General features: G+C 41.5%; 1 protein-coding gene across 11 annotated transcripts; it reads left to right on the plus strand.

Moving 5' to 3' along the window:
* NEUROD6 (neuronal differentiation 6) lies at positions 1-27,774 on the plus strand. Of its 11 annotated transcripts, XM_056337206.1 has the most exons (6): positions 1-279; positions 746-822; positions 1,169-1,257; positions 2,345-2,438; positions 17,836-17,924; positions 25,839-27,774. In XM_056337206.1, the coding sequence occupies exon 6, from the start codon at positions 25,860-25,862 to the stop codon at positions 26,871-26,873; it is 1,014 nt and encodes a 337-aa protein (XP_056193181.1). In that variant the 5' UTR covers positions 1-279; positions 746-822; positions 1,169-1,257; positions 2,345-2,438; positions 17,836-17,924; positions 25,839-25,859; the 3' UTR covers positions 26,874-27,774. The 11 variants fall into 11 exon arrangements, with proteins under 11 accessions (XP_056193181.1, XP_056193179.1, XP_056193180.1 ...); XM_056337204.1 differs by lacking the exon at positions 17,836-17,924 and having other exon boundaries at positions 24,771-27,774; XM_056337197.1 differs by lacking the exon at positions 17,836-17,924 and having other exon boundaries at positions 2-279.

Genomic DNA, 27,774 nt, shown 5'->3' on the forward strand with positions numbered 1-27,774 from the left:
TCTTCTCTGTGAGCTCGGCTTTGCATTCAGATGTCTGCTTTCTCTCACGAACCACGCTGGTGCTGTTTGGTGCTGTGGTTGAAAGGAAATTTCTTGGGGTTTTCCCTTCGCTGGAAGTCCCCTGGTTAAGGCTGCTGTTGCTGGGGAACTCTGTGCAGCCCTTCCTCTGGTGGAGGGCTGCACCTTGTAGTCTTAATCTTTAATTAGCTTTCCCTTGACCCCTCTGCAAGGCTTGCCATGGGAAGGCTTCTCCCTGGGGTGAGGAAGACACCTGCTTGCGTAAGTAAGACATTTTGATGAATCTCTTTAGAAGTGCTCAGGCTGCGAGCTGCCAGGACCTGCAGAGCACTCTGTCTCGGCTTCATGATGATGGGTTTTTCTGCAGAATACGGCGAAGTGGCCACCAATTAAGGTCATTTCAGCTTTAACCCTTTTTTCTCACTGACATTGCCTAGGTTCAGGCCATTCCCAAACATGAAGAGTTTACACGAGAGAGAAGAAAACAAGAAGGGCTGGTTTACTAAGTCTTTTCACAAGCAAACGATGCAAAGACACAGTAGGAAGGGTTATCATGACACCTACAATGAGGCAGCTTCCTGCAGAGCACCCACCTCAGAGCTGAACTCCCCAGGTCCCTCCGCAGTCAGCAATGGGACACAGGCACCATCAGAGAATGGCATAGTCTGGGACCCTACTGCAAACGCTCAGGGCTGCCCTCTGAAAAAATTCCTCTCTCTCTTCATAGACTATAGATGATACCTTCCTCAGAAGAGGAGGCTACCGTTTGGCAGTACAGAAAGCCGGGTGGCTGTACACACACTGGTAATGTCATTGACTGATCATGTTTACAGGGGTTATAGCTGCATTAGTCTCTTTCCTCTTCTTGCCGGGCTTTTGCAATTGCTACTAGCAATCTCACTCACGGCTTCTGCATCGCAGCCTGAGTTTTCATTATCAGAAGCAGTTGCACTAATATTAGCAACTCCCTGGAGCCTGCAGCTTCACTTAAATAACTACTTTTTCAAACTGAATGTTTTGCATTTCACCTGGGAGACTACCACATCAGCCTAATGCTGTCCAATAGGGTTTTCCTCTGTTAGAAAGGAGGTTTTCTTCCACCTTATGGTCTTTAGTCACAGGAGGATTTCCTCTTCCTTCCTCTGCCCAGGAAGTTGTATTAATCTGCTGAACTTTCCAGCGCTGGGCCATGAGATGGGCAACACCTTCACAGCTGGAGTCAGGGGAAAACCTCATCAGGTATGTTGAAGTCTCTCAGCTGTCTGAGGAAACAGTGGCTCTTCTTCAGTCACCTGGACTAGCTGCCCCAGCGATGGCATGGCATGCAAACCATCAGTTGTTCGTGCATCAGACACCCATTCTCCAAAATCTTCAAGAGTCTTCAGGAAAAATTTATTTTCTGCTTTATGAGACTAATTTGGTGGTAGTATGGTACCTTACCTATTAGCCTTGCTTTCCTTCAAGTGGACTCAAAATTGTTGTCTTCACTCATTATCAGATAGGTTTTCCTCTGTGCCAGAGGAGACCAGCTGCTGCCTCACTTTTCTAGGTCTATCACTTACGCTCAAAGGTTCCCTGCAGCAACAGCCCTGCCACACGGAGCCAGCCTGTGATTTTGTGCATTAGCATGGTGTTATCAGTACACAGATGTTGACTGGGAGGATGTGTCTCCAAATCATATTTTGGACAGTGCTATATGAAGGTGTCTGCTGGGGGTACTTTTTGCTAGCTCTGGCCACAGCTTCTTTGGGCTCAATTTACTAGACTTTCCATAATTCTCTTCATTTTCTCGCCAGGGCAAAAGGAATTTACTGTTGTACAGACCCTCTTGCCACGATCTCTTCTTTCAAAAGACTGAATTCATCATCACTTTCTGTTTCTTTCCTAGCAAATGCTGCTGCAGCACAGACATCTTCTCCTTTAATGTTTCTTCCTCTTTTACAACATGCTGCCTGATACAACTAGAGTCAAGAAAAATCTCCTAAAGGAATTTTCCTGCTGGGCTTGCGTGTTGCTTTCAAGGAGCACAGCTTAAAAGTGCTGCAATGAACATGCTAGAGGTTTGGTAGGAATGTCCTCTGGGGGCCTGTGATATGTTTCAGTGGTAATAGCACAGCTATATATGTGCTGACTAAGCTCCTGATACCCAGGGACAGCAATAATTCTTTTTTTTTTTTCCCATCTGAACATTATTTTGCTGTGCTGACATCTGTAATCTCAATCCTTCCACTGTGGAGCTTCTTCTTGCACTAGTGCTTGCTTGTTAAGGACTTCCTTGTGATGGGACTTCCCTTGTTTTCATAAAGTATTTTGTTTCTTTCCCAAGGCAACAGTGTCCTTCATGTTCCAGATTGTTGTCCCATCCCGGCTGTTATGGAGGCCCTGTGACTTCTGCTGATCTTGGTACCCAATATGAATCGGTAAGTAGTTACCCAACACATGGCTTCCAGTTTCTTAGGGGAGGTTGTTTCATGGCATTCACTTCATGCACGGTGCCTGAAGTCCTTCATTCGCTATGCAGTGATTTGCATTCTGCTGTGATCCGGGTTTAGTTTATGCTTCCCGAATTTTGGCTGAGTGGTGGTATTCCCTCTTGCCTTGGTCGCATACCTCTAAGTTGTCATGTATGTTTTCACCTCCTGTCAACATTCATGCATCGTGCGCCCTTTTCCCAGGAAATCTCGTGTGCCAGTAACAGGCCAGCAGGTGTTTCCTACCAAATGTTGTGGCTGCTGCTCTCTTCTTCCAGTCTCACCTGCCTCACCCAGGATGGGCAGGCTATATTCAGAATATGCTGCAGAGTGTCTTGATAAATAATAGCCGATAGCATAGGGAGCCTATAGTCTCCCTGAAATGCTGAGCTGCTTTTTTTTTTCAGTTATTTGTACGTATCCAGACTGTCATTTTCTTCCTTGTTGTACCCATTTTAGAGGTTTGGCTACTTTAATCATACCCTTGTGTCAGACACTGAGATTCTTTTACCTCTTTGTACCTCACTTGTGGAAGTGGCTGCTGAAATACCTGAGCTGTTGGCACCAGAACCTTGAGAGGAGATTTATTTTTGCAGTTTCCCGGACATAGCCCATGTTTGCAGGCAAAAAAAAAAAAATATCTTAGTTGTTCAAAAAGTCCCATTTTACTTGTCACTGCTATGAAATGGATTGCACAGATAACAAGTTTTTTATCAAGTGAAACCATCTTCTGTCTCGGGACTCATTTGCCAGCATGTCAACCACATAGAAAGAGAGATTCTGACCTTTCTCTTTGCATCTGTATTTTTCCAATATTTGGGGTGGAAGACCTCCATTTTTCGTTAGTCCTACTGATGCAGGCAATGTTAGAGTCCAAATGAAAGCTGGCTTTTGCCCATCTTCCGTCTCATGAATACATATTACTTTTCCCTCAGTTATCAGTTTTGAATGTCACAGGTTTTCCTTTGGCCCTCCACAGCTAATTAGACCTAGGAAGCTAGCTGCATTGTGATCCTTCTCTTTGTACTGTACTGTAGCCAAGAAGAGTGCTGTGTCACTGCTGCCACTCGAGTCTCTTTGGGGGTGCTCTCCAACTGCAGGCATCGTACGCCCTGTACTTTTCTGTTTGCTTATGCGTCATGCTTCTGCAAAATGGTTTACTTTGTGGTTGGAATCAAACAGCCTTATCAAAATGCAACTCTTCAATAAAGCTGAAATGAAACATTTGGACCTCATGAAAACAGAATGTTTTGCTATTTTGCACGGGGGAGTTTAGGAAGAAGGTGAACAGCTTCTCAGTTGTTGAATCAGCATTTCAGGGGGGTGAGGAGGGAAAGGATCTCCCTAAATGGCCAGAGCATTATTTTCTCTTAGCACAGTTTTGACGGTCGGAATTGGAGACAAAGTCAGAACACGGAGCTGCAAATATGGGAAAATGATATTACAATTTAGATCCAAAAGCAAATTCACAGCTGTCTGTAAATTAAAACAAAGAACAGCTCAGTGACTTGGGAGCTTGCAGACATGTAGAGCCATGCATCTGCCTGCACTTCAGGCTGATGGGGGTACCAAGCAGAATAGCCGTTTGTGTGTGATGCTGAGGCCCGATAACATGCCTTGATAACAGGCAGCATGTCCTACATCAGGGCAAACACCTCCATAGCGTGGTGCCACGGCTCCCACGCCAGGGCTGCCTCATGTACATACATGTATTCACACCTGAAATGTCTCTCACCCGCCTACAGGGCCAGATTTTTAAAGAGTGCTAAAGGATGCAGACAGAGAAACTGATGGGAGTGAGGCACTGAAAACAGCAGTGGAAAGCAATTTGCCTCTATAGGTCCTGAATGTGCCTGGAAATCCGGTTCCATCTCAAGTATAGTAATGACTTTGGTCAAAAGTAAATTTAGTTATTTGGTCCTACAGATTGTTCAATTTTTACCTGAGATGACATTCACAAAGGACAAATTTTATTTTTGCTCATATCTTCTCCTAATTTTTTATGATGCAACAGAGTGTGAAAGAACTTTTGAAAAATAATCTTATTAAAAGAATGACTGTAAAACCTGTATCTTCATCTGTAGTGGTAGAAAGATTCTTTTAAGTAACATTCTTTACCCATATTAGTGCTTTCTTCATCAAATGTTCATTCACAAATTCTGTCTTACTAGTTCTGCATTTAATAATTGAAACAGTATTGCAGAAATAATATCAATAGAAAGCAGTATTTTCTCATCTTGTAATTATTTTCAAATGCTCATAGAATTTATTAATTTTTTGTGGTAAATGTATAATTGAAATTTACTGATTGGTAGGGGAAAAAAAGTAATTTTGCTTGTAATCCCCACACAGACATTATAATAACAATTTATCCTACCTGGATGTAGGTGTATGAAGGAAAAACAGGAGTTGCCTCCTTTCATAGGGATGATTATGTTTTGAATTATCTTGTATACATCTAATATGCTGGGGGCATCTTGGGAGCTAATCAACACCTACAAATCCCACAAAAATTAATGGATTCAAGTTTATAAAATATTCCTGTTGACTTAGGCCCAGTTTGCACTCAGATTTTACAATGTAATGAAGTTATACCAGAGGAGACAGTTTATGCCTGCAAAGTGCATGTTGGCTTAAACTCATTCTTTGAACAAAATAGAAATAGACTTTATTGAAAGTATAACTGCATCTATACTATAGCTCTAACTGCTATAGCTAAATTTTTAAACTCAGTAGCAAATTTAAAAAAAAAATCAAAAAAGAAGGAGCTAAATGACTTGCTGTGATACAGCAGAGGAACTAGAGGAAGCTGCTACAAGTCTTGAACTCCACCACACTGTAAATGCACAGTGATGGCAAGTGATGGGCAATATGCATTTGCATCTTCCACAGCATCCACACGTGTCAAAGGGGCACCAATGGTTAAAATCTGATCAAAGCTTTTGGACAAGGACCCAGTGAGCTTTCAGAGGACTGTTCTGGGGCCAGTCCCTGCTCATTGCCCATTCCTAAGCATAGTAGTCTTCAAGAGGAGGTAATCAGTCTCGCTGTGGGAGGACTGGAGTTTTCCTCCAGCTGTAGTGAAGGCAGCAATGTAAGGTGCCCCAAAGAGATACCAGGGCTCCCTCCACTGACCCCTATGGAAAACCAGCTCTGCTGTGGCACCCTGAGAAAAGCACTAGTAGTCACCTTACAGATACTATGGCATCTGGATGTATTACCCCATGGGCACATCTCTCTTTAATGGTCTCTCAAACCTCACTAAAGCCTCATTAAAACTTGGGACAATGGCTGTCCAGGCATACAAAGTCCAGGTACGGAAAGCAGAAGGACTGTTTAGGTGTGTACAAAAAGGCACACCCACAAGGGTGTCTACAGAGGAAAAGATGATGGCACAGCAACCTGGAAAGCTAATCACTTATCCCAGGTTTTTATGGGCTCCGCCGATCTTGACCTCTCAGCGTTAGCAATTGGTTCGACAATGTAACTAGGAAGAGTGGAAATATCCCTGCCCCATCTATCACATGGCAAGGAGGCTCCTTACAGCTCCCCTTCGGCACCTAAATCAGATCTGCAGCAGCCATCCTCCCTTAAAGATCTGACTGTTCAGAAGAACCAGTGAGTTTCACGGTTGCAGCCGCACATTGCAGGAAGTAAATTAATGGGAAAAAACAGCTGAAAAGGTGATTAAAAGGCAAAAAATAATAAAAAAAAAATTTAAAAAAATAGCAGTCTTAGTATCTTAGACCACATATTTGCACTCCGTTCTTCTAACAAAAGACATGATGAGCTTGCGCGCGCACGCACACGCTCATGCTTATTCTATGCTTTTTCGCCTCATCTGGCAGCCGCTTTCCGGTCCAGCAGACACTAACATCTAATGAGTCAAACTTCCCATTTTCAGACTAATCAGTCGGCTGCACTAATTGCAAATGCAAATATGCAAATTTATATTAATTAATTACTCTGCTAATTAGTTCTGCGGTCTTTTTGGGGTAATAAATCATTGTGCAGTGGAAGGGAAACACGTCCTGTCCCGTTTCACTCCACATAAAAATTTAATGTACTCGTTGAAGAAAATATATAAACCCCCCCCCGATTCTGATAGCTCTGCTTCTACTGATGAGTCCCCTACAGAAAGGTATGATTGTAAGAAGGCTTTCACATCTCCAGTAAATGCCATCACTAAGGTGCCTGTTAGCAATTTAATTATCACATTATGAGCTCCAGGAAAAGCCAGTTTGCTGTGCTGCAGGCTGTGACTCCGAGCTCCGTAGTTCACACATTTTGCAGCAAATGCTGTTTATACATACATGAAAGATAATCTGGAGGAAAGCAGAAAGTACCTGAACGGACTGCTAAAGCTTGCACTCAAATCCTGGGAAGCTCGATCTGCTAAAACCATCATGACTACACACGCTTTAGTTCCCCAGCCTCACTGGATCACATTTGAATGTGTTGTCAGTAGAAATGAAGAGTAGCTGAAGACGAAACTGCTTGCAGAGCCCTTCTCTGGCCTTGTGTTTTGCTTTGGTTTTGATCTATTTCAACAGGGAACTTCCATCTCCCCGGTCAGTGCCACTTCTCCCTCACACTCCTCACCTTCCCCGTGCACCCCAGGAACAGGGAGGGTCATTCCACTGCCCCCCTCCCCCAGTGATCTGCCCAGCGTCAGGGGATCCATGGCCTGCATTCCCCATCCCAACATCTGGAAGGTGTGATGAGTTCCCCACACTGTCTTCATGCCCCAGCACAGTGAGGGTGTGGAGGTCCACCATGTCAGATGGCAAGGGCTTATTCTACCCCTTCTTCCTTTTAGGAAAGGAGAGAAACGGCCCCATAGCATAACAAACCAAATGGTACCTGGCTGTCACCGAGGGTCACCGAGTCCCCTCATCCTACACAGGAGCTACACCGACTCACAGCAGCACTGTGGTGCAGCGTTCATCACAGGCAGTCTAGGAGCCAAAGGCTTCTAAGAGGTTTAGAAAGGCGTTAAGCAGAGGGCATCCTCTAGTCTCACACAAGTTAACGCTAACTAGAAGTGCAGCACCTCGCACAGCTCTCAGAAGGTGTCTTCATCCTCCACTTGCTTACTTTTCACTGCTCTATACCATTGTTTCAAATGTGAAACATTGACAGAGCATTTTCTTGAGTTTCAATGTGATACAGTGGGTTAATCCACCTCATAGACGTAGGCTGAAAATCAGATAAAGATGTTATAAAAGTCAACAGAGCTCTTCTATCTCTGAGATCGGCATCTCTCATGTAAAGTCTCCCAATTAAAAAAAAAAAAAAAAAAAAAAAAAGAGCATGAGCAAATGTTTTGCTTTATGCTTTAAATTATTTGGTTTAAATTGAAACAATAAATGAGGTTCACAGGTAATTAAATTCCAAGAGCCTTTACTATGGTAGGTTTAACCAGAACTTAAGCTGTGTATTTTTCTGGTAGTTTGGAACCTTAGGATAGCTTCTTTCTTATTTATTTTTCTTTCCTATCCAAACACTGGAACAAAATACTGTTGAACTGGTAATACAAAGTCCTGTGACTTAGGTTCTGGGAAACAGAGAAAATTTAAAAAAGCTAAAACAAGTTAAATTGAGTAGTTTATGGAACGGTCAAAGATAAAATTTATTTTGAAAAATTTGCCACCTTTGCTTGAAATATTAATAAGTACTAATGGCTATGCTATTTAACATCCTACAAATTAAAATATTTGTTTTAAAAAAAACCCACCTCTGTGATCTTTGTAAGTTTGCAGGATACTGGAGTCACACGGGATCCTATATTGTATTGGAGTACAGTCCTCCCCACCTGCTGTGGGTTTTGCCTGATATTTAAAAAAGCTTTTTTTTTTTTTTAACCCTACAAGTTTTTAGAGACTAATACGCAAAGATTTTCCCCAAACTCCACAGGTAACTCTTTAATAATGAATAGGTATGAGCTGCTAATGGGACTTTTTTCTGGTTGTTTGTAGTGTTTTTTAAAGAGTCACATTTAAATTGTAATTGCACTGGGATGTGAGATATAACTTAAGACATTTGACAAAATCTCTAGACCCTTTGATGGGTTAGCTTCAATTAGAAAGCTTCCACAGCACATGCATCTTTTGCAAATTGCAGTAGGCTTCCTCACGGCAGGCACTGTGAACAAAATTCTCTCTTTTTTTCTTTTTCTAAAAAAATTGCATTCATAAAATAGCAAAGAAAGTTTTGCCGATACTTCTTTCTCAAGAATATTGTCTTGATTCAGAATACTTACATATAGTGAGAAAAGAGTGATGCTAATAAAAATTCCATCATGATAGTCTCTGTTTATTCCCTTTCTGTTACTTCTGGCTGATATTTATTCTCCTGTCAGGGCTGTGAAATTAAGACTTTTCTTAACATATAGGGCAGCAAGACCCATTTGGCATCCAAGATGAAACCCAGATGAGTGTTAAGATTGACAGTGTTTTCACCCTTATAATTAGCTATTCACACAAATGGGGTTTTAGTTTGCACTTATGCTTGGAACATGGCACTTCATACAGAGAGCAGCATTCACATGTTAACATTTTCACTTTTGTTTTTTGTTGGCAAGTAAACCAGTGTACTTGCTATTGACTTCTGTTAGCATTTCACTATATATTATTCACTATTTATTAGTGCCCTATTTAAAAAAGAACCCAATGTGAGCAAAGCGCGAACAAGAACTGCAGCGATGCCTTTCCTTTTGCCTTGCTCTGAAGGAGCAGGTCACCTACCTAGAGTCACTCTGCTGCTTCCAGGTGAATGCTTTCCACATGCATAGGGCTGGGGCACTGCTTTCCAGCACCTTTTTCTTTTTTTTTTTAAGCGTTAAAGACCCCCCCTCCCTTGCTGAGGGAAGGACTGGTGGCCCCAGTACAACAGAATGCGTACTGCGCCGAGCTAATTTGCAGCCTTGTCCTCAGTTGCGCACTGACTCAGTGATGTCTGGAGGAAGGGCACAGAAGTAGGAAACCTTATGGCAGTACAGCAACTATTGCCAGAAATTCATCAAGGATTGTGATGGGTTCTGAACAAGGTCCTGTTCATTCTAAATCAAGGAAGAAAAGGCTCAGTGATGGAAAAGAAGGCAAAAGGACAGCTGAAATGTTGCTGTTTCACTAGATCTGAGATGTAACTGATTTGCTCATACACGTTAAAGAGTTTTAAGCAGAGAAAAACAAAACAAAGCATCCTAAATGGACTGCACTCAATACGTACTTAGTCTAGAGAGCTCACTGCCACAAAAAGTGGATTTCAGAAATGTATGTTTGCAAAAAGGAATTGATATGCATATCAGTTACCATAATTAATTACAATAACGTTTTTGGGTCATGCTTCAGGGCTCACAGAATTCAGCAACTGTTAGAGAACGGGCTGAGACTTAACAAGGGTAATATCTTTTTAACCTTCATGTACACACTTTAGGGGTCTTTCTTTGGCGATGGTTATTGCCAGAAAATAATGATGAGATGAAACCGATCTTAGGTCTAAATAAACAGGAAAAATCCTGTGCCCTCAGCTGTGGATTACATCCCCACATGGTCCTTCCTGTTATGGGAATGGATGGCTTTTGGCAGTTGATTTAATCTCTTACCTAATTCTTTATAAGGCTGGAATAAAACAGGGAGAGAAAATAAGGAAAACTTTATCACTCGAGCAAAAGAGGTGGCACAATACACAAGGTCTTTTGCACCAAAGAAATTAATTAATATTGTTCATCTTTTTAGAAACAATTGCATCTACAACGGACAAGAGGACAACTATCAGGCTAGATTAAAATAAAGATTACATAAAAAATCACTGGGGGAAAAAAAGGAGAACAGACTAATGGTGGAGAAAAGGCACAGAGAAGCCCTAAAGGCAAACAATAGAATGAATAAGTATGGTAACTGCAAACCACCTAAGCAAAAATAAAAATAATGATTGGGGAAATAGCAGTAAAATGGGAAAATCATTTGTCTATACTGAAGCTCCACAACTGCAGCTCTTTGCCTCCAGGCACTCCAAGCACAAGGATGCCATCTCACCCAAGTGGTAAGACATCCAGAGAAGCAAACGAGACTGCTGCTCATCTCAGAGGAGCAGAGCGATGCCTCTCTCTGCTCCCACACTGATGCAGCATCACCACCGTAGCTCAGAGAGGGCAATTGCATCAGGAACCAGACATGAGGCCAGGCCAGGGGGATATAGCTAAACACAGGGGGATATAGCGAAACACAGCAACAGCAGGAGCCCAGGGCTTGGGTGCCACAGTGGTAGCTGCCCAGGAAGGCAGCAACAAGCATCTCTGATGCAAATCAAGGGGTGAAGCAGGTCAGTGCTTCAGGGACAGGGACTTCCAGGTCATAAAAGTGGAGCTGAACCACCACAGCCCTACCAGAGACTGGCTTAACTTTCTTTTATGTTTTTTCTTGTTTTAGACTTGTTATTCCAAGTCCAAAAGACTTGGAAGTCCTTTGCTCACCTTTGTCGGGGGATATTTTGCTGTACTACACTGAGGTAGAAACACTGGGCCTGCCACATGACAGGTTAAAATGGAGTTGTGGCTGCAAGGTACCTTGAGACAGTGAAAGATAAACCAAAAATAGAGCATTCTTCCTGTGAGTTACCCCAAAATGTCTGTGTTTTCGATCCCAGCCATTACAAAAGGTTGCAATATTTGGTTGAGAGACTCCCTAACAGTATTTTCAACTGAAAAACTATATTTACATTTCAGAAGGTGAACCTTTTCAGCTTTGATGTACAAAGTAGGAAACAGTAGCTCATTACCAGACACTTAGAGGAATGCCTATTTCTCCAGTGGCACTTGGTATCATGGAGGTTTTCCCCAGGAGCAGGCAGCCCCTTGCAAACCCGGCTTCTTGCCCCAGCTGCACATCAGGGCGTGGACCGATGGTCATTCAGAGGCAGGATGGCACCATGCCTGGGAAATCACCTTATGGCTACAGAACAAAAGCCATGAAGAAGAACTGAGCCCCACACCACAGCTCCTATGACCCAGTGTGTCATCTGGGACAGGACAGATTGACATTTAACTGACTAAAGAAATATACATCTTGGGGCAGCCCAGCAGGTTATTCCCATTGGGATTTATTGACCCCGCAAAGGACTGGTTTTGGCTTTCTGAGCAGATAGCCAACAGACTTCAGTAATGATGAAACACACCCAAGAAAATTCTGATTTGTAAGAACAACTTTATCATAAGGAAATTGCCTGGCAAAGGATCTCCAGCCAGGTCTAGTCCTGACCCTGCAAAGACTTACAGTGGAATTAATTTTATTTAACATCACCCACCAAAAAAATTGTCTGCCCTCAGCTAGTTGTCAAACACACAGAGTTAGTGGAAAGGAGTGGAAGGTGACTCACTGCACTTAATTTAGACATCCCAGGAGAAGACGGTGCCTCTTTCCATTCTCTAAAAGCAAGCTGAGACAGTTGGCTTTCACTCAAGGCAGCTACTGAGCAGTAAGCTGGGGGGATGCGAGTCCTTGCACAGCTTCGTGTGTACCTGCAGGGCTGTTACTCATCACCCACCTAAGATGATGCTGAGTGAAATCCGCCGGGACCTGAGCTCAGTGAAAAACTCCTACCACCCTCACTGTCATCCTGTGGTTGCACGTGTCTGCTGGGACAAAATGGCAATAACAATGTTTTGGGTTCTGTAAGACCGATGTTATGGCATGAAATATGTGGCTGAGAGCAAATGTTGCAGCAGCCTAAGATGACAGGAATCTCTTTTCATTCCCTAATCAGAAAAACTCTCAATGAAAATAGAACTGACAGATTGGGAGTAAACTTTTGATGGGATTTTAAGTGTCCTAGTGATCTCAGGTTGGCTTGACCACATTGCTTACAGTGTTTAGGCAGCTCAAAACTAAAGCCTTGAAATGAGTGTGCTAGTACTTAAATAAAGAAAAAAGACCTACAGTCAATAAAAATCCCTAAAAAAATTTAAAAATAAATCAACTAGGGTATTTGGGAGGATTCTTACACTTTTAAAACAGTTTGCCTTGGGAGAAAAGTTTTTTTTTTGTTGTTGTTAACTAATTACAAATTTTTAGTTCCTCTTTTAATTTTTCTTTTGAATTACCTTCTTATGTAAAAAGCGGAGAACAAAATGGTTTTGTATATAATTCTTTAACATTGACTACCTAGCTTACTTAGTGAAAAACTGAATTAAACTGCTGGCTTTCAGTTAAATGTTTTTTTCATCAGTTAATTTCTTTTATTGTATTTTAATTATTTTTCTTTCTCAGTTTTTGACTTATCCAGGATCAAATCTTAGCTTTGAGCAGTAACATGATAGGAACTATGAAGGTTAAGTTTGTAGTTGATTCTTAAATCCTTTTTCCTAAATAAAGCATATAAATTGACACCTTTCTTTTCTGCAAGAACTGCCACCATCTCATATTTGACTACAGCTTTATATAACCAGAGGTTAAATGAAGCATTAATGTACAAGATGCCATTTGACCAAGGCAAAGCTTTCTTGACCATATACTTATAAGATGCAATTTAAACATCTAATTTCCTTGAAAATTAATTATTCATTTTCTCTGGAATAGAAAAGACAGCACAGGCAGGTCTAGATGAATTTTATCAGACTGTGGGCTAGCTGTGCTGTAAATAGAGAAATGGCTAGGTCAGTCTGGAGAGGAACAGAAAAATATTTACGCTGTGCTGCATTACCAAGAGGAAATTTGTGTGCTCCATAGACAAGTGTCACTGAACTTTCTTTTTTCTGCTCTGCTCTCAGTCTATCCTCTTCTAGCTCACACCACCGTTGCCCCAGACAAATAATAATCAGTAGCATCACTTTTGCCTATATCTATCATGGGTAAGAGATTTCAGAAGGCAATCATCTCAGCTGGAGAAAACATCAAAGTGGAAAATGTATTTGTACCTAGGAAACGTTATGTTTGTGCTTGAGACCTGGACACATCAGGCTCTTGCGTGCTTCTCTAGCCACCTGAGCACCCTTTTTTCCTAATCGCTTGCAGATATAAATTGGGCTCTCTGAGCGTGGTAGTGGTGTACATGGAATTCACAGCAATATTCACAGCTTCCACCTCTGGGAACTTGTCCCTTATGGTTTCAGTCAGGAACAGATGTTTTAAGTACATAGATTGAATAGAAGTTTCATTATTTTCCTTTGATGATGAAAAATTAAAATCGGTTTGCTCCACGACCTTCCCACCACTTAAAAGTTAAAACTAGGTTCATGGGCAGGGCACATGTACACGTGGGTTAGATCCAGAGACCGAAAGTTGCTGAGCTCTCAGTGTATTTCCCACTGTACGTCTGACTCACCATGGGAACTTGAGCGATAGCCCCTCCATCTATGAAACACTGATACAAACTCACTGAACCAGCAGGCGCTGAAGCTTAATTTCAGTATGTACAGTGCTGTGAGAACTCTATTTGCCATGTGCTGCAAGAAGCAAAAAGTAACTTTCACAGTACCAAAAGTAAAAAAGGAAGTGCAGTGGATTTTTGTTGCACATTTCTGATAAGTCCTTGGTGATTTGAGTATCTTTTCCAGCCACTGGTAGGATGTCACTATTTTAATAGTGGCACACACACACACAAAAGTCCCAAGTTTTTATTCCTCAATGCTACTTTTGTACATAAACAGTTATTAACTTTGCATCAACGTCTCCATGGATTAAACAGTCCCTAAGTACACATTGACAGCACAGATCGTTATGGTTATGGACCCTTAACATTTAAAATGGGAGGGGAGGGAGGTTGTGTGTGTGTGTATTCATCTCCTTACTCCCTCTCTTTCACAAACTATAAGGTTTAATAGCGATTAACACTAGACCACAGCACTTCTAAATTAACGATAGCCCTGCCAATTCTAATTGGTATTCTAATTAGTCTGACAATTCCACTAATTAAGAACATTAAACTTTTTAACAAAGGCTATCTTTTTTGTGTTGTCTTTGGCAAAATGGAATTGAGGGTATAAGGGGGCCTGAACTGCTACTTCAGAGAATTGCTGATGATTAAAGAAGAAGAAAAAAAAAAGATCTGAGGAGCATGTAGAAACATTACTATATGGTAGTTAAACAACAAGAATCAGCTATCTGAATTACAGGATACAGTAAATGACAGAGAAATGGATTAATGAAGTGAAAACTGCAAATCCAGAATTCATGACTGAAAGAGGTTTGCCTTTTGGAAATACTGATTTCGCCCAGGTGCTATACGGATTTCGGTACAGTAGGCAAACTGAGGCATTCCTTTGTTTGGAGAAAGCTCACAGTTCTAAATTAACTTTCCTTCAGACGTGAAACAAAAGCAAAGAAAAAAAAAAGTGTTCCACAATGCAAAATTTTCAGTAAATATTTTCTTGATATCAATTGAAATGTCTCATTTTGAAAAAAAAAAAAACACAACGAACAAACCTGCTCTGGTTTTGATATTATGTATAATATGTTATTTTGAAAAGAAGTATCCTTCTGAATCCCTTTGAAATGAATTCAAGACCTTACTTTTCCTAAACATCTTATTCTCAGGATGAAATTTCATTTTATTGCACTTAATACCCAAAGTTTTATGCTGAAAAGCATACAGAGTCTTCTGAAAGAAAATGTTCCATTTTCTGCCACTTTATGTTACAAAATCAAACTGCAATATCTTGTTCATAATTCAGATTTCTGTTTCCACGGGAGTCAGAGCATTTGTACAGTCTTTGCAAAAAAACTCATTGATGTTAGTTGGTGCTGCAAGAGGCAAATGAATAACAGACTGAATGGAAAGCAATGAAAAGCACTATTTACTCCAAACCCCACCAACCTGAACCTCACAGATTTTACTTTTCTAACACCCAGCTTTCAAGGCATAGTGCAGGAGCTCTGAATTCCTCAGGATTTCACCGCATGTATTTCCTCCATCACTTCACCAAACCGTTATTGCACTGCCTGTTCAAGGGCTTAGAGGTACGGGGAGAGACGGCTATTCCATTCACCATCTGCTGGTGACAGCAAATGTTCTCCACACGGCTGTCTTCAAAATTCACAGCAAAGTACCCTTTCGAGATAAATTTTACCTAGATGGCTTTCCACAGCAAGATGCCTTACAGGTCCAAATGCAGAATGCAGAAGCCAACATGCCTCTCTAGGCGGAAAGTGCACTTCAGATTTCAACCCAAACCATGCATAAAACTCCTAAACAGAAGCATGAGGCCCTGAACATATTACAGTATGCTCTTCAGAGTGCATGTCTTTGAATACTTTGCAAAAGTGTATGGTTTTGCTCTCCTGGCTCACACCGCAGTAATAATCAATCAAACTGCAGTATTTCTCCAAAAATAGCAATTGAATTAAAGATGATCACAAAGAAACCAAAATAAGGCCAGATACATACTGGCCGACACATGAACAATACCACGGAGGGGGGTGGGTGGGGGTGGGGGTGGAATGGAAAAAAGGATAAAAACGTGTGCATATTCAGTACTATTTCTGCTGATCAGTGAAATCTATGCCCAGTATGACATTTACCCAGTACTTCAAGAGCTGAAAGAGTCAGGCCCCCAGTAAGGCCATGCAAGCCAGGTAGACAGTCAACTTACACAGCAGCTAGCACAACAGAAGGAAAATGCAAGCAGGATTCTGGCTTAGCAAGCCATGCTCCCTTCTTAGGAAAGGGAAATTGGCCAGAAAAGAAGGCTTTTTGCCAAACTTCCAGGTGCATTCTGGCCATGGCTGCTTTAAACTATTTGGGGATTCAAACCAGTCCTCAGCCAGCCCAAAGACTGAAATGAAAACTCCGGGCTGCCAAAAGATACTACTCGCTTTCCTTTCACACCCTGCAAGGTGAGACCGCTCTGCAGAGTGGTTACCTCCAAAAACAACACTGAGAACTCAAGGCTGTGGCGTGAAGCACTGATTTTCACCATGCCTGGTGGCTGAGGAAGCTGGCAAGCTGTAGGGCTTACACAACTCCTTAGAGACTATGCAGACGTAAGAGATGGAAAGGGATGGAAATCACTGAAATTACTGTTTACTTCAGCTTGTACTTAAATACCCGATAACCTCACCTCTCTTTATGGCAGATCATAACTTCACGTTGATTTTGGCAAATTTTATTGACTGTTAGATGATGTTCCTTCTGAGGGGATGTCCACAGATCTTACCAAAAATATCTATGCGGCTGTAAGCAAAATCTTCTCCTGAGACCTACTTCTTTCAATTGTATTTTTGAATAGACAAGAAGCATCATTATATTCTTTATCTTCTCCTCTTTACTCTATTCTAGGAAAGTCATGAGGCTTGCAATGGCAATATAAGAAATTTACAGCTTACATCAACATGTCCACTTGCCCAGGGAAGTTGGTGAAAAACACATTAAAATGGGGTTTCATAAAGATGAGAAGTATCAGTTACTCTAAAAGTAGCTCTGCAGTTAGAAGTAATAGAGTTGTTCATTCATCACTGAAAATTTTTCCTTTAAACATCAATTTTCCAAAATGATTTTGGAAAAAGATCATTACATCCCAATCTGAATTCAGCACTACTTTACATCTAAGCCAAAATTGGCTGTGCCTTTCACTTTCTCAGAAGCTTGGGGACTGAATCCAGAAAACAGTTTTATAAAACCCTGTTCTATTTGCGGTCAAATTCTCCCACTGAACCTCCAGTACTGTCAGGGGAAAATTGATCCTGTGGGTAAAACACCCCAAAGGATCCAGCCTGCACTCTCAGCTGTGACAAACTTTCTATGTCTTGAGGTAAAATGGGATGGCCAAAATTTTCCACAGTATATTACTGTCCATCTCCCACTGCCTTTGAATCAGTGAGGATACATATAGTTTTGTGTAATGGGAAAGAGCAGAAAGACTAGAGGATCCAGGGACTACACATCATCTAATCTGCTTCCAAAAAGATTTCTGGAGTGTTTATCAAATAGACATTGGGTTCTTGATTACTCTTCATGTTTTTACTGAGCATATTAAATCAGTGGAACAAGTTCAGGATCTCTGCCATTAAGGTCCTGGTACCTCCCTTTTCCTCCTGGAAAGCAGCACTTCCTTGCTTCATAGGTGTGTTATAAAGATAAATACTGAATGCTTAGGTTGGGTTGGTTTGGTTTATTTTAACCCAAAGTTACCTTTCTTTTTGCTAAGGAAAGATCTCCAGTAAGGTTTTGAAGTACACGCATTATCACGTGTTGCAGATGCTGGCTGGCAATTGCAGATGCTAGGAGGAGTCAAAAGTGTAACACAAATTTGAGAAATGTAAAGGGAGGCTGTAGTTCATTAACAGCTTGGGATGTCTGATTGCAGAGTTTTCCTGGTTTTTTGAACAGAAAATTTACTTATCTTCACCAGACCACTATCTTGGGAGGAGCCCTGTCCAAGGAGGGTTATAAATTCAGATAATAGAAGGCAAACCAACAGGAGCAGATATTCCTGCTACAGTAAGTCTGAGTCATCCTGCCCCACACAATATTATTTCATAAAAACAGTCATTTCAGCTGAGCTGTGCTGTTAAGAAACTACCTGCATATTTGTACATAAAGAGAGAGAACAGAGGTTTCATAGGCAACTGTAGCTGTGGCATTTCCTCCTGTCAGCCACTCAACTTCTCATCTTTAATAATGTGCTTTCAAAATGGGTTTAGAAGAATTGTTATTTTTAAGGTCTTTGTTTTGTTTTTTTTTTTTTTTCCTAAGGTGTTCAGGTATTATTTCAGCATGCTGCTAAAATTTGCCTGAGGAGTGCACGCCAGAGAAAGGAACTGATTATTCTTAGTTAGGAGCTTACAGCTCACCTGAACCTGGATAAAATTTCATGGGGGTAAAGAAAAGTCATTTCTTTAGCCTGCGGGCTTTCTCCCTGCTGAGTTTCAAAGGTCTGCTGCAAATAATGGAAATGTCAGAGTTTCTCATAAACTTTGCAAGGATCTTTTTCAAAGTTCCCCTTAAAAAACATCCTATATTTTCCTGGGAGGGAACTGTCCACTAGAAGTTGGTGTTACCCTTCGGGTTTATTTTGCACTTCCTTCAAGTCAGTGTTAATTCAACTTCTCTGTTTCCTTGCATCTCACGTTTAATTTAGGGCATGCTGTGTAGTCCTGAGTAAACTGCTCGTCTCAGCACATGCTTTTTCTAAGGCTGTTCTGCTCTCCTGAGTTGGTGGTGGCACCCAGAGCTCCCACCGCTTCCCAGAGGGGCTTTGCCCCAGTGCCACCTTGCTGCTTAGGGCTCTGCACGTTGTCCCTCCTGGCACACCAGGTAACCCCCTCACAGCGAGAAGGCTGTGGGAAGGGAGGAAAAGTATCGGGAACATCCACACAGGTGATCCAAGGAGAATATCCCATCAGGCGCCTCTTGCTGGGGAAATTTTCAGGGAGGAAAGCAGCCTATCGTCCTCCAAGATTTTGCACGGAAGGAGTGCCCCAGCTTTATGGAAGAAAAGGCACGCACCACAGCCCTGGGGTCTGCTTGGGGAAGGGGAAGCAGTGCAGGGCGCTTCTGGGGTCATGCACACCCATGCTACCTCTTCTAGAAGGGACTGGCTGCAAGGTCCATCCCAAAAAACACACTTTCAGGGGGAAAGAGACATTCTCAAAATGGAAACACGGAGGAAGCGTGCTTGTGAATCACTGTAGGCACCGGCAGAAGAAAGAGAGGAGAAAAACAGCATCACTAACTAGCTGTTTGACAGAGATTGCCATTAAAGAGTAGATGCCGATCGGCAGCATCAGGGTGTGCGCTACAGCCAAGTGTCCCTGCTGCAGCCTCTCAAGGCTGCCAAACTTACAGATCGCAGGACATCCTCAAGGCAGGGTAGCAGAGAGTGCAATAACCACAGTCACCAAAGTATGGATGAAAAAATTAAGAACAGTTTCTCAGATGTAGCATAGGGTTGCTTCACACCACAAAGCAATAGGAATGATCTTAACCCCCTGCATTTTCAAGAAGCAACACAGCTACGTGACTGGTCTGACTAGAGCATTTTCCCCTGGGAAGAAGTACATTCGATCCCATATTGCTGCAAGGTACATATCACCTTTCAATCTGGAAATAAAAATTTCAGGCTATACTGTACCATTACTGTTCTAGGCGGAACACATTTTATTAATTTAAATTTTTTTTTTCCACTTTAAGATTTTTTGGTCCCACCCTCTCTCAATTCATTTACATTAGAATAAGCCAGGAGCAGCTCAAAATTAATAGGATTATGCCAAACGTATGTAATATCTAAATCAGACCCATTCTAGTTGTCTTTCAGAAATTTTAGAGCAATTTCTGGTCACAAACTAATTTTTGGTTAACCATAAGCAATTAGTATCAGAAACCATTTTCAGATTCTAAATTAATGTTTTGCCCAAGCGACTCCCACTAAAATAGAGTAAATTACCCCTTCACAGCTCTTTCATATTTGTCCCTATCAGCCTATTCAAGACATAAAACCAAGGATGTCTGATTAGAGCAAGACGTACATCTTCATTACAGGGGGCTTAGATAGTGCAAAGCACATTTATAATATTTTGTGGCATTAGCAGATGTGTTAAAATCACATTTTCAGACTGAACCAAATCCTCTTGAGCTAATGTAGGTTATTTCTCTGAAGCTGAGGGTCCCCATTAGTGTTTTCTTTAATCTCTCCTGGGAGAAGGACATATCCCTGAACATCATCTTAGCACTGGTGGGAGAGGGCTTAGCCAACTTGATGGGAACAGTGAGTTTCCTCACAAAACCGGCTGTAGTCTTTGGCAGCGTGCTGGGGATGCAGAGAGGCAGAAAAGGGCCCCCGGACAGGGACGCACATCATTTCAGTCCCACAGCATGCTAGCTGCACATAGGATAGGCAGCTGGCATGCAACATGTACATCGCAAATCGCTCTGGTTCCTCCTCCAGCAGCTGCTTCTGCAGGGTAGGGACAGAGTCCTGTTTTCATCAGAGGGTCCCAGTCCTGACCAGTCTGACACTCACTGGGGCTGGCAGACCAGAGTCCCTGCCTATGACACCACCTCTATTACCCTACTTTCATTTAAAAAAAAAAACCACAAAAAAACCCCAAAACCAAAAAACAACCAACAAAAAACCCAAACAAAAATATTTTTAAAAAACCCACACAAAGCCCTCAAAGAGGTATTCCTACCTCCTCCTGACCTCTGAACTCAACAGGACACTGGAGATAGGGGCCACAGTTTTTCATACTGTCACCCACGTACTTGCCCCTCGTGGTCTGGCTTTGCAGGTTCGGATGCACTACACACACATCCCCCAGTCTCACTCCCAGGGCAACAGGGGTCCCTGCCGATGGCAATGGAGGGTCCAACCCTGCTGCAGGCATGCAGCCAGGTTCTGGCACAGGCATCAAATGCTGAAGCCTGCCCATGGCGGGGTCGGAGCGGGTGTTTCTAGTCCTGCCCAAGTGCCTGGGCTGTGCATACAGGTGCTGGGGCAGGACGGTAAACTCATGGCCAGGTTGTGAGCAAGGAAGAGGGAGTTTGGCACTGCAGGATTGTCACCGCTACTTTACACTCATGAGGAGCAGAGTTACTGTGACATTCAGTGTCTGCATTGGAAAGATGAACAAACAAAAAAGGATTTAGCTAACTCTCCCTTCTGAAGAGTCCCTTGCTGCCCACAAGGTCCCATTGCAACCAGTGCAAGACCCAGAGTACCACACACCAAACTGTTCCTGAGCAAACATTAGAGTTCTGTAATTCTGATGAGATTCTCCTGTTTCAGTGAAACTAGGAGATATGGGCCAGCTGGGAGGAGATGATGGAAAAAAAAAAAAAGAAGGAAAAAAAATTTAAAAAAATAATAAAAAAGAAAGGAGTAGAGACATCCCCCGGGGTTCCGGTGATAGCATATTGAAGTTACTGGAAGGACTCCCATTGATTGCGGCATAGTTTGGGTCAGTCCCCCTGATGCACCATGGAGATTCTGCAGTCCTTTGAACTCAGTACTATTTCAGTGAATCTATTAATGTTTGACTGTGTTAAATGTATTATTACAATATCGCATTTGAAATAGAGTCACTTATAATTCAAGACTATACAGCCTGGGCACAGGAAAAAAAAAATTGTGGTATGTGTTCAGTAACATATTTGGTGCTGTGCAACCGTTCTATAGAGTGCATTTAACTGTGTTTTGTGTATTATTCTTAACATGCATTCACAGTAGACAGCAAAGCAGCAGTTATGGGGTATGCTGTGAATGCATATTAACAGCAGTACACATTTGCATATCATGGATCCATAATACAAAATGCGTAGTAAAATCCTTATGAAAAGTTATTATGCATGCACAGTAGAGGCTTTTTAAACCTTGATATCTCAGCTATTTTGTTTCTCCACTATTTATTTGAAAATATTAAAAAGGTCAAATGATGGATTAAGAATCTGCAAAAATGTAATGATACAACTACAGAGGGAATCCTTCAACACAAACTAATTCATTTATTTTGTTTTTAGTAGCAGTATAAAAGCCACTCAAAAATGGATTTTAGAATAATATTTGAGTAGTTAAAAAAAAAACCTACCTACTTCAGCAATAAAAAAGGACAGAGAAAATATTTTTGTAAAAGTGTATTTTGGAGCCTGGGTGATATAACTGGAAATTTTGATGGTCCTTCCCGTAACACAAAGCCACTACAATGTCGACCTTTCCTTCAATTTCTCGTAGTATTTTTAGTATGCATTGAAACAGGGCTTGGTTTCTCAGGACTTTGCATATTTAGATTATCGTGCATTGTATAATACTCTGAATATGCAAAATCCTTGAAAAGGTTGACAACCCTTAGGACCTTCCACAATATAAATCTTAATACATAAATTCCTATTGAGAATAACGGGATTCTACCCTCTTCTCTGTTACACACATTGTAGTATTTGGGATAAAATGAAATGAATGTTAGGAATAGTACAGCTCTTGCCCCTTTTGAACAGTTGCCACTTAAGTTTTAACACCTTTGTCGCTTCAAATACATTTGCCTAAAAAATAAAATAAAATAAAAAAGAGGCCTGAGCTCTGTGAAGAATGAACAACCCAGTGTCTCACTTTTGTAAAAAAAATGCAGAGTTTGGGGTGAGGTCTTTTTTTCTTTTTTCTTTTTTTTTTACTGAAAAGCTCTAAAATCATTGAGCACGTACATGTACGTGTACATAACACGCTTTCCACACACACACGTTGTTCTGCTGCTGCCTTATTTTTTGTCCCCCTCTCTAATAAAAAAATGCCCAAACAGATTTAAATGAAACTTTGTGAAAACAAAATAATTGGATCGGGGCTGGGAACATTAATGCCAAGCTTGGGCCCAACGTGAATTAAAGCAGATGAGTTATAAACCCTTCAAAAACAGGATTTATAATGGAAACACTGACACGGACCCATAAACAATAGCAGCTCTTCCAGGGATTATTTTAATACTAAAAGCATACTCAGTCGCTCACTTTTTTTAAAATAGAGATTACTTAGTCACTAAAAAGCGGTGATACGCGGTTATAATGAAAGCAAACTTTAAAAAAAAAAAAAAATGCTTCTAAGATGACACATCGTTCCCCCTGTAACTCTCTTGATATCGCTTATATGTGACATGCCACTCCTTAAATATAAAAAAAACCCACAAGCCCCAAACACACCAAGGTGGAGTTTGCCATAAGCTCCATGGCAAGGCTGAGCTGAGAGGCTTTGTCAGCTTCATTTAACAGTTTCTTGCCTGTCGAAAGAGACAAAAGGGTTAAGGGAGGAAGAGCAGGGAGTACAGGAGAGGCAGCTGACAGGAGAAACAAGGGCACCAAGGAGAAAGCAGCAGCCAGGGAGGCAAATGGAAGAGCAGGGGGAGATTTTTAGGAGGAGGAAGAGCGTGCTTCCAAAGGAAGGAACTCAGTTTTTAAAGACATTTCGGGGAAGCGTTTGCAAAAAGGCCAGGCAGGCAGACAAAATTTGGCAGGGGGGCAAACCCTGCGAGCCCCCCCCAGTTACACCAGTGAGCGTCTTGCCCTGCCAGGAGCAGGTGCCCCCCAGTCACAGAGCACAGCAGCGGGGCAAAACGGGGACCCACGAGCCCTGCCACACACTGCCGGAAAAAGGCATCGTTTGTACTTTGTACGTCCAGTTTCCCACGAATGGCTCTTTATGCCTCTCTTCTTTCGGGAAGGTCAAAAACCACCCAGGGATGCAAGGGGAGGATTTCTTACAGCCGGCAGAAGGTTTGCTCCTGTTATCCTGTGCTCTGGGGCAACACGCTGCACTCAGAAAAAAACAACCCTGAACCCCAAAAACAGCCGCCAGCAGCTTCACATGAAAACTACTTTTTGTGACTGTGCTATGTGTTAGAGCACGGCATTACTTCCCCATTCCTGCCTTCCCTTCCTTGCTTTTTTTTTTTTTTTTTTTTCCTGGGTACCAGGCGCACCAGAGGGACTCGGATCAATACAAGACAGCACTTTTAGTATAAACAATACCGTATTAACAACCACAGGGCAGCCGTACCTGTAGGCAGGGATAGCACCAAATGTTGGCACATCTATCCGTGCAGCTAGACTGCTAAAAAGAAGCAGCTCCAGTGGAAATGCACCTACTGTATGTGAAATGCTGGTGCAGATTTTTTTTTTCTTTTTTTCTTTTTTTTTTTTCTATCAGTCTAACCTTCTGTGTTGATACATGAATGCTGGTACCCACTTACAGGGATGCCAGATGATCAGTGCAGAATGAAGGTCCCAGGAGAAAGGCTCACGTGGTTTTCTCTGCCCCGTGACGTCACTAGCAGATGGCATGGGTACCAGCTCTGGCAGTTGGCATCAATGTCACTTTTTAGAGATCAATGAGATAGTGCAGATATACACAGATCTAGACTCCAGGAGACGATGCGACATTCAGACTGAAAAGATTTGGAAGGCAAAAAATGAAAACTGATTGTTGAATGAAATAAAAAGATAAGGTAATACAAATAAAGATATATTTCAGTTGGTGCTGGGTGTGCATGCAAGTGTTTAAAGATACAGTATCATTGTCTTGTATTTTATGTATGCTATTTACTGTCTAATAACTCCTCCTAACATTTTATTCTTCTGATGCAATTGCATACTTTCATTGGTGTTATGTAATATTGCAAGTGTGTAGACAATACTGATAGAGTTAGTCTTTGACTGGGGGTTTTGTTTAGTTTTGTTCTATTAAAAAAAGTCCCTGCCTTCGTTTTGCTTGTCTCTTTGAGGATTGGGGGATCCAAGCTTTTGCTGCTCCCAAACTGCAAACAAAAGCAAAATAATTGGGAAAAGGGAATTATTTTTCCATTCCAGGCTGGATTCTGAGCACACGTGCAGGATTGCAGTCAGAATCTACAGACCGCTCCTGTCAGCTACGAGCTGGAGGGAGACATCTGAGCCTTGCAGAACATAAACACTGCTATAGCGTGCAGGGAATTTTTCACCTCCTCCCCCCCAACAATTGATGGGGGTGAGGAAAAAAAAAAAAAAAAGGAGGAAAGAAAAAAGAGAAAAAGGAAATAAGTTGATTCTAACTAAGCAGATATTATCAATTAGAATTTTTTTCTGGGAAAAAGGAGAAAAATAAAGGTAGGGGGATTTTATTTCCTAACTAATCTGAATACGTTTAGGGTTAAATCATTCTGATTTTTGTCTTAATATGAAATAAGTAATATGTGATTTTCATACAGATCATTAGAAATAAAATTTCTTCATTTTTAATTCTGTTATTAGCTGAGTGATGGGGGGGGGGGGGAACGTTCCATTAATTTTTGTTCTCGCCCACTCTAACTTGCTAGAGTTTAATATCTTGATTCATAAGGGAAGAAACATGGAGGGAAAAACCCAAAACTTTGAAATGTAAGTCAAAAAGTGATTTTAAAATATTTAACCATCAGTTAGTAGAGATATGGCACTTTTCAATTTTAAGGCTGCTCTCGCTCTCCTCATTTTTTTACCCAGGGGAATTTGGATTAATGAAATTTCTGTATTGCTTTATCATGTTTTGCATTTCTTTGAATTCCACGGTGGCAAGGGTTTGAAGGGCTTGTTTAAAAATAAGATAAATGAGCCGGGAGATAATTGTACATTTTAGATACTGATCTACCCTATACTTATCTGTGGGAAATGTGGGGTTTCAGTTGCAAGATCCTGAATGTTTTGAGTGATTTTAAAATTCTGGATGGCTCTTATTTTTTAAAAAGCGAGCATTCGCAACTGGCATTTTGTGCAAAAAAATGTAATTGTGCATTTATATATACACACGTACTCATATACACAGTGTGTGCACGCAGACGCACAAAAGGTGTGTGAGGATGTGTATGTAAGTCGGCAAACTTTAAAAAATGGAAATATTTAAATATTGTGCTGGCATTCTTTCAGGTAACTTAAGATTATAGAACCATGTTAACACTACCGTTTGATGAGTCTGTTGTAATGCCAGAATCCCAGATGTGTAGAAAGTTTTCCAGAGAAAGTGATGACCAAAAGCAAATGAAGAACCCAGAGAGCTTTTCGAAGCAGATAGTGCTCCGAGGAAAGAATATTAAAAGATCCCCTGGAGAAGACACAGAAAAAGAGGAGGAGGAGGAAGAGAGAGAAGAGGAGGATGAGAATGGCTTGCCCAGGCGAAGGGGCCTTCGGAAAAAAAAGACGAGCAAGATCAGGATGGAAAGGATCAAATTCAGGCGACAAGAAGCCAACGCTAGAGAGAGGAACAGGATGCACGGCCTTAACGACGCCCTGGACAATTTAAGAAAAGTGGTCCCTTGTTATTCTAAAACACAAAAACTGTCCAAAATAGAAACTTTAAGACTAGCTAAGAACTACATTTGGGCTCTTTCTGAAATCCTGCGAATTGGCAAGAGACCCGACCTGCTCACCTTCGTCCAAAACTTGTGCAAGGGTCTGTCCCAGCCAACTACAAACTTGGTGGCGGGATGCCTGCAACTGAATGCCAGAAGTTTCCTGATGGGCCAGGCGGGTGAAGGCGCCCATCACACCCGCTCGCCCTACTCCACCTTCTACCCCCCTTACCACAGCCCCGAGCTCGGCACCCCCCCGGGGCATGGGACTCTAGACAACTCCAAGTCCATGAAACCTTACAATTACTGCAGTGCTTACGAGTCCTTCTATGAAAGCACTTCCCCAGAGTGCGCCAGCCCACAGTTTGAAGGTCCCTTAAGTCCTCCCCCAATTAACTATAATGGGATATTTTCCCTGAAGCAAGAAGAAAGCTTGGACTATGGCAAAAATTACAATTACGGCATGCATTACTGTGCAGTGCCACCCAGGGGTCCCCTTGGGCAGAGCTCTATGTTCAGGTTGCCTACAGAGAGCCACTTCCCTTACGACTTACATCTGCGCAGCCAGTCTCTCACCATGCAAGATGAATTAAATGCAGTTTTTCATAATTAATGAGGAAAATGAAAATAAACAGTGGTCATTCACCTCCCCATCTAATTAAGAGCAAGCAGATGCTTGGGCACTGCGTAATTGGCACAACTCTATTTAACGTGTTTACTAGTTCCTAAAGTGTGTTTCAACTATTGTGGGGATTTTCTATGTATTAATAAACCCTTTTTCTGATAAGTATTTTTCCTTTTGTTTTTTTGTCTGTAAACACTGTGAGATTCTGTTTCTTCCCAGAGGTTATTTCCCCCTCCTCCTTTTTTTCTTTTTATTTCCCTCTTTGCTTGATTTGTTGAGCAGTGTGTCTGAACAATATCGCTGAAATAAAAGCATACACACTGTGTAAAGTCAATGTCTATTTTGATTGTACAGTAATTATACAAATGCATGTTATTGAAATCAGATTAATAAAAATGATGTATTTATAATTGGTAGAAAATATATATAATGTATTTGAGGAGAACTGGATTAAAAATATTCAGAACTTTAAAGAAATTATCTCAGAACCGAGATGGGCTTGCAATATGCAGAGGTGAGAGTGCAGCAATATCGAAAGCTATGCAAAAAAAAAAAAAAAAAAAAAAAGGCAAACAAAAAATCAAACCAGTTTTTTGGGTGGTTGTTTTTGGGAAAGCTAAGGAAAACCAGTGATTGTCACTGACATTATTCAGCTTGACCTTTAGAGTGTTGCTGGCAGAGGCCACATGCTAATATTTTAGAAGATGTTGTCGAAATTTTGCCTCAGTTATTTTGACCATATATAATCAGCACTTTTTTTGTATTATTCTGACTTCAGATGTAAAGGTTTGTTATAACAATGTATAACTGTGGTTTCTCACTGCGTACTTTAAATGCAATTAAACATAGATGTTTCCACTTTTAAAATACATCGATTAGCTGTGATACT

This window comes from Falco biarmicus, chromosome 4, assembly GCF_023638135.1.
Source record: "Falco biarmicus isolate bFalBia1 chromosome 4, bFalBia1.pri, whole genome shotgun sequence".
Taxonomy (NCBI): domain Eukaryota; kingdom Metazoa; phylum Chordata; class Aves; order Falconiformes; family Falconidae; genus Falco; species Falco biarmicus.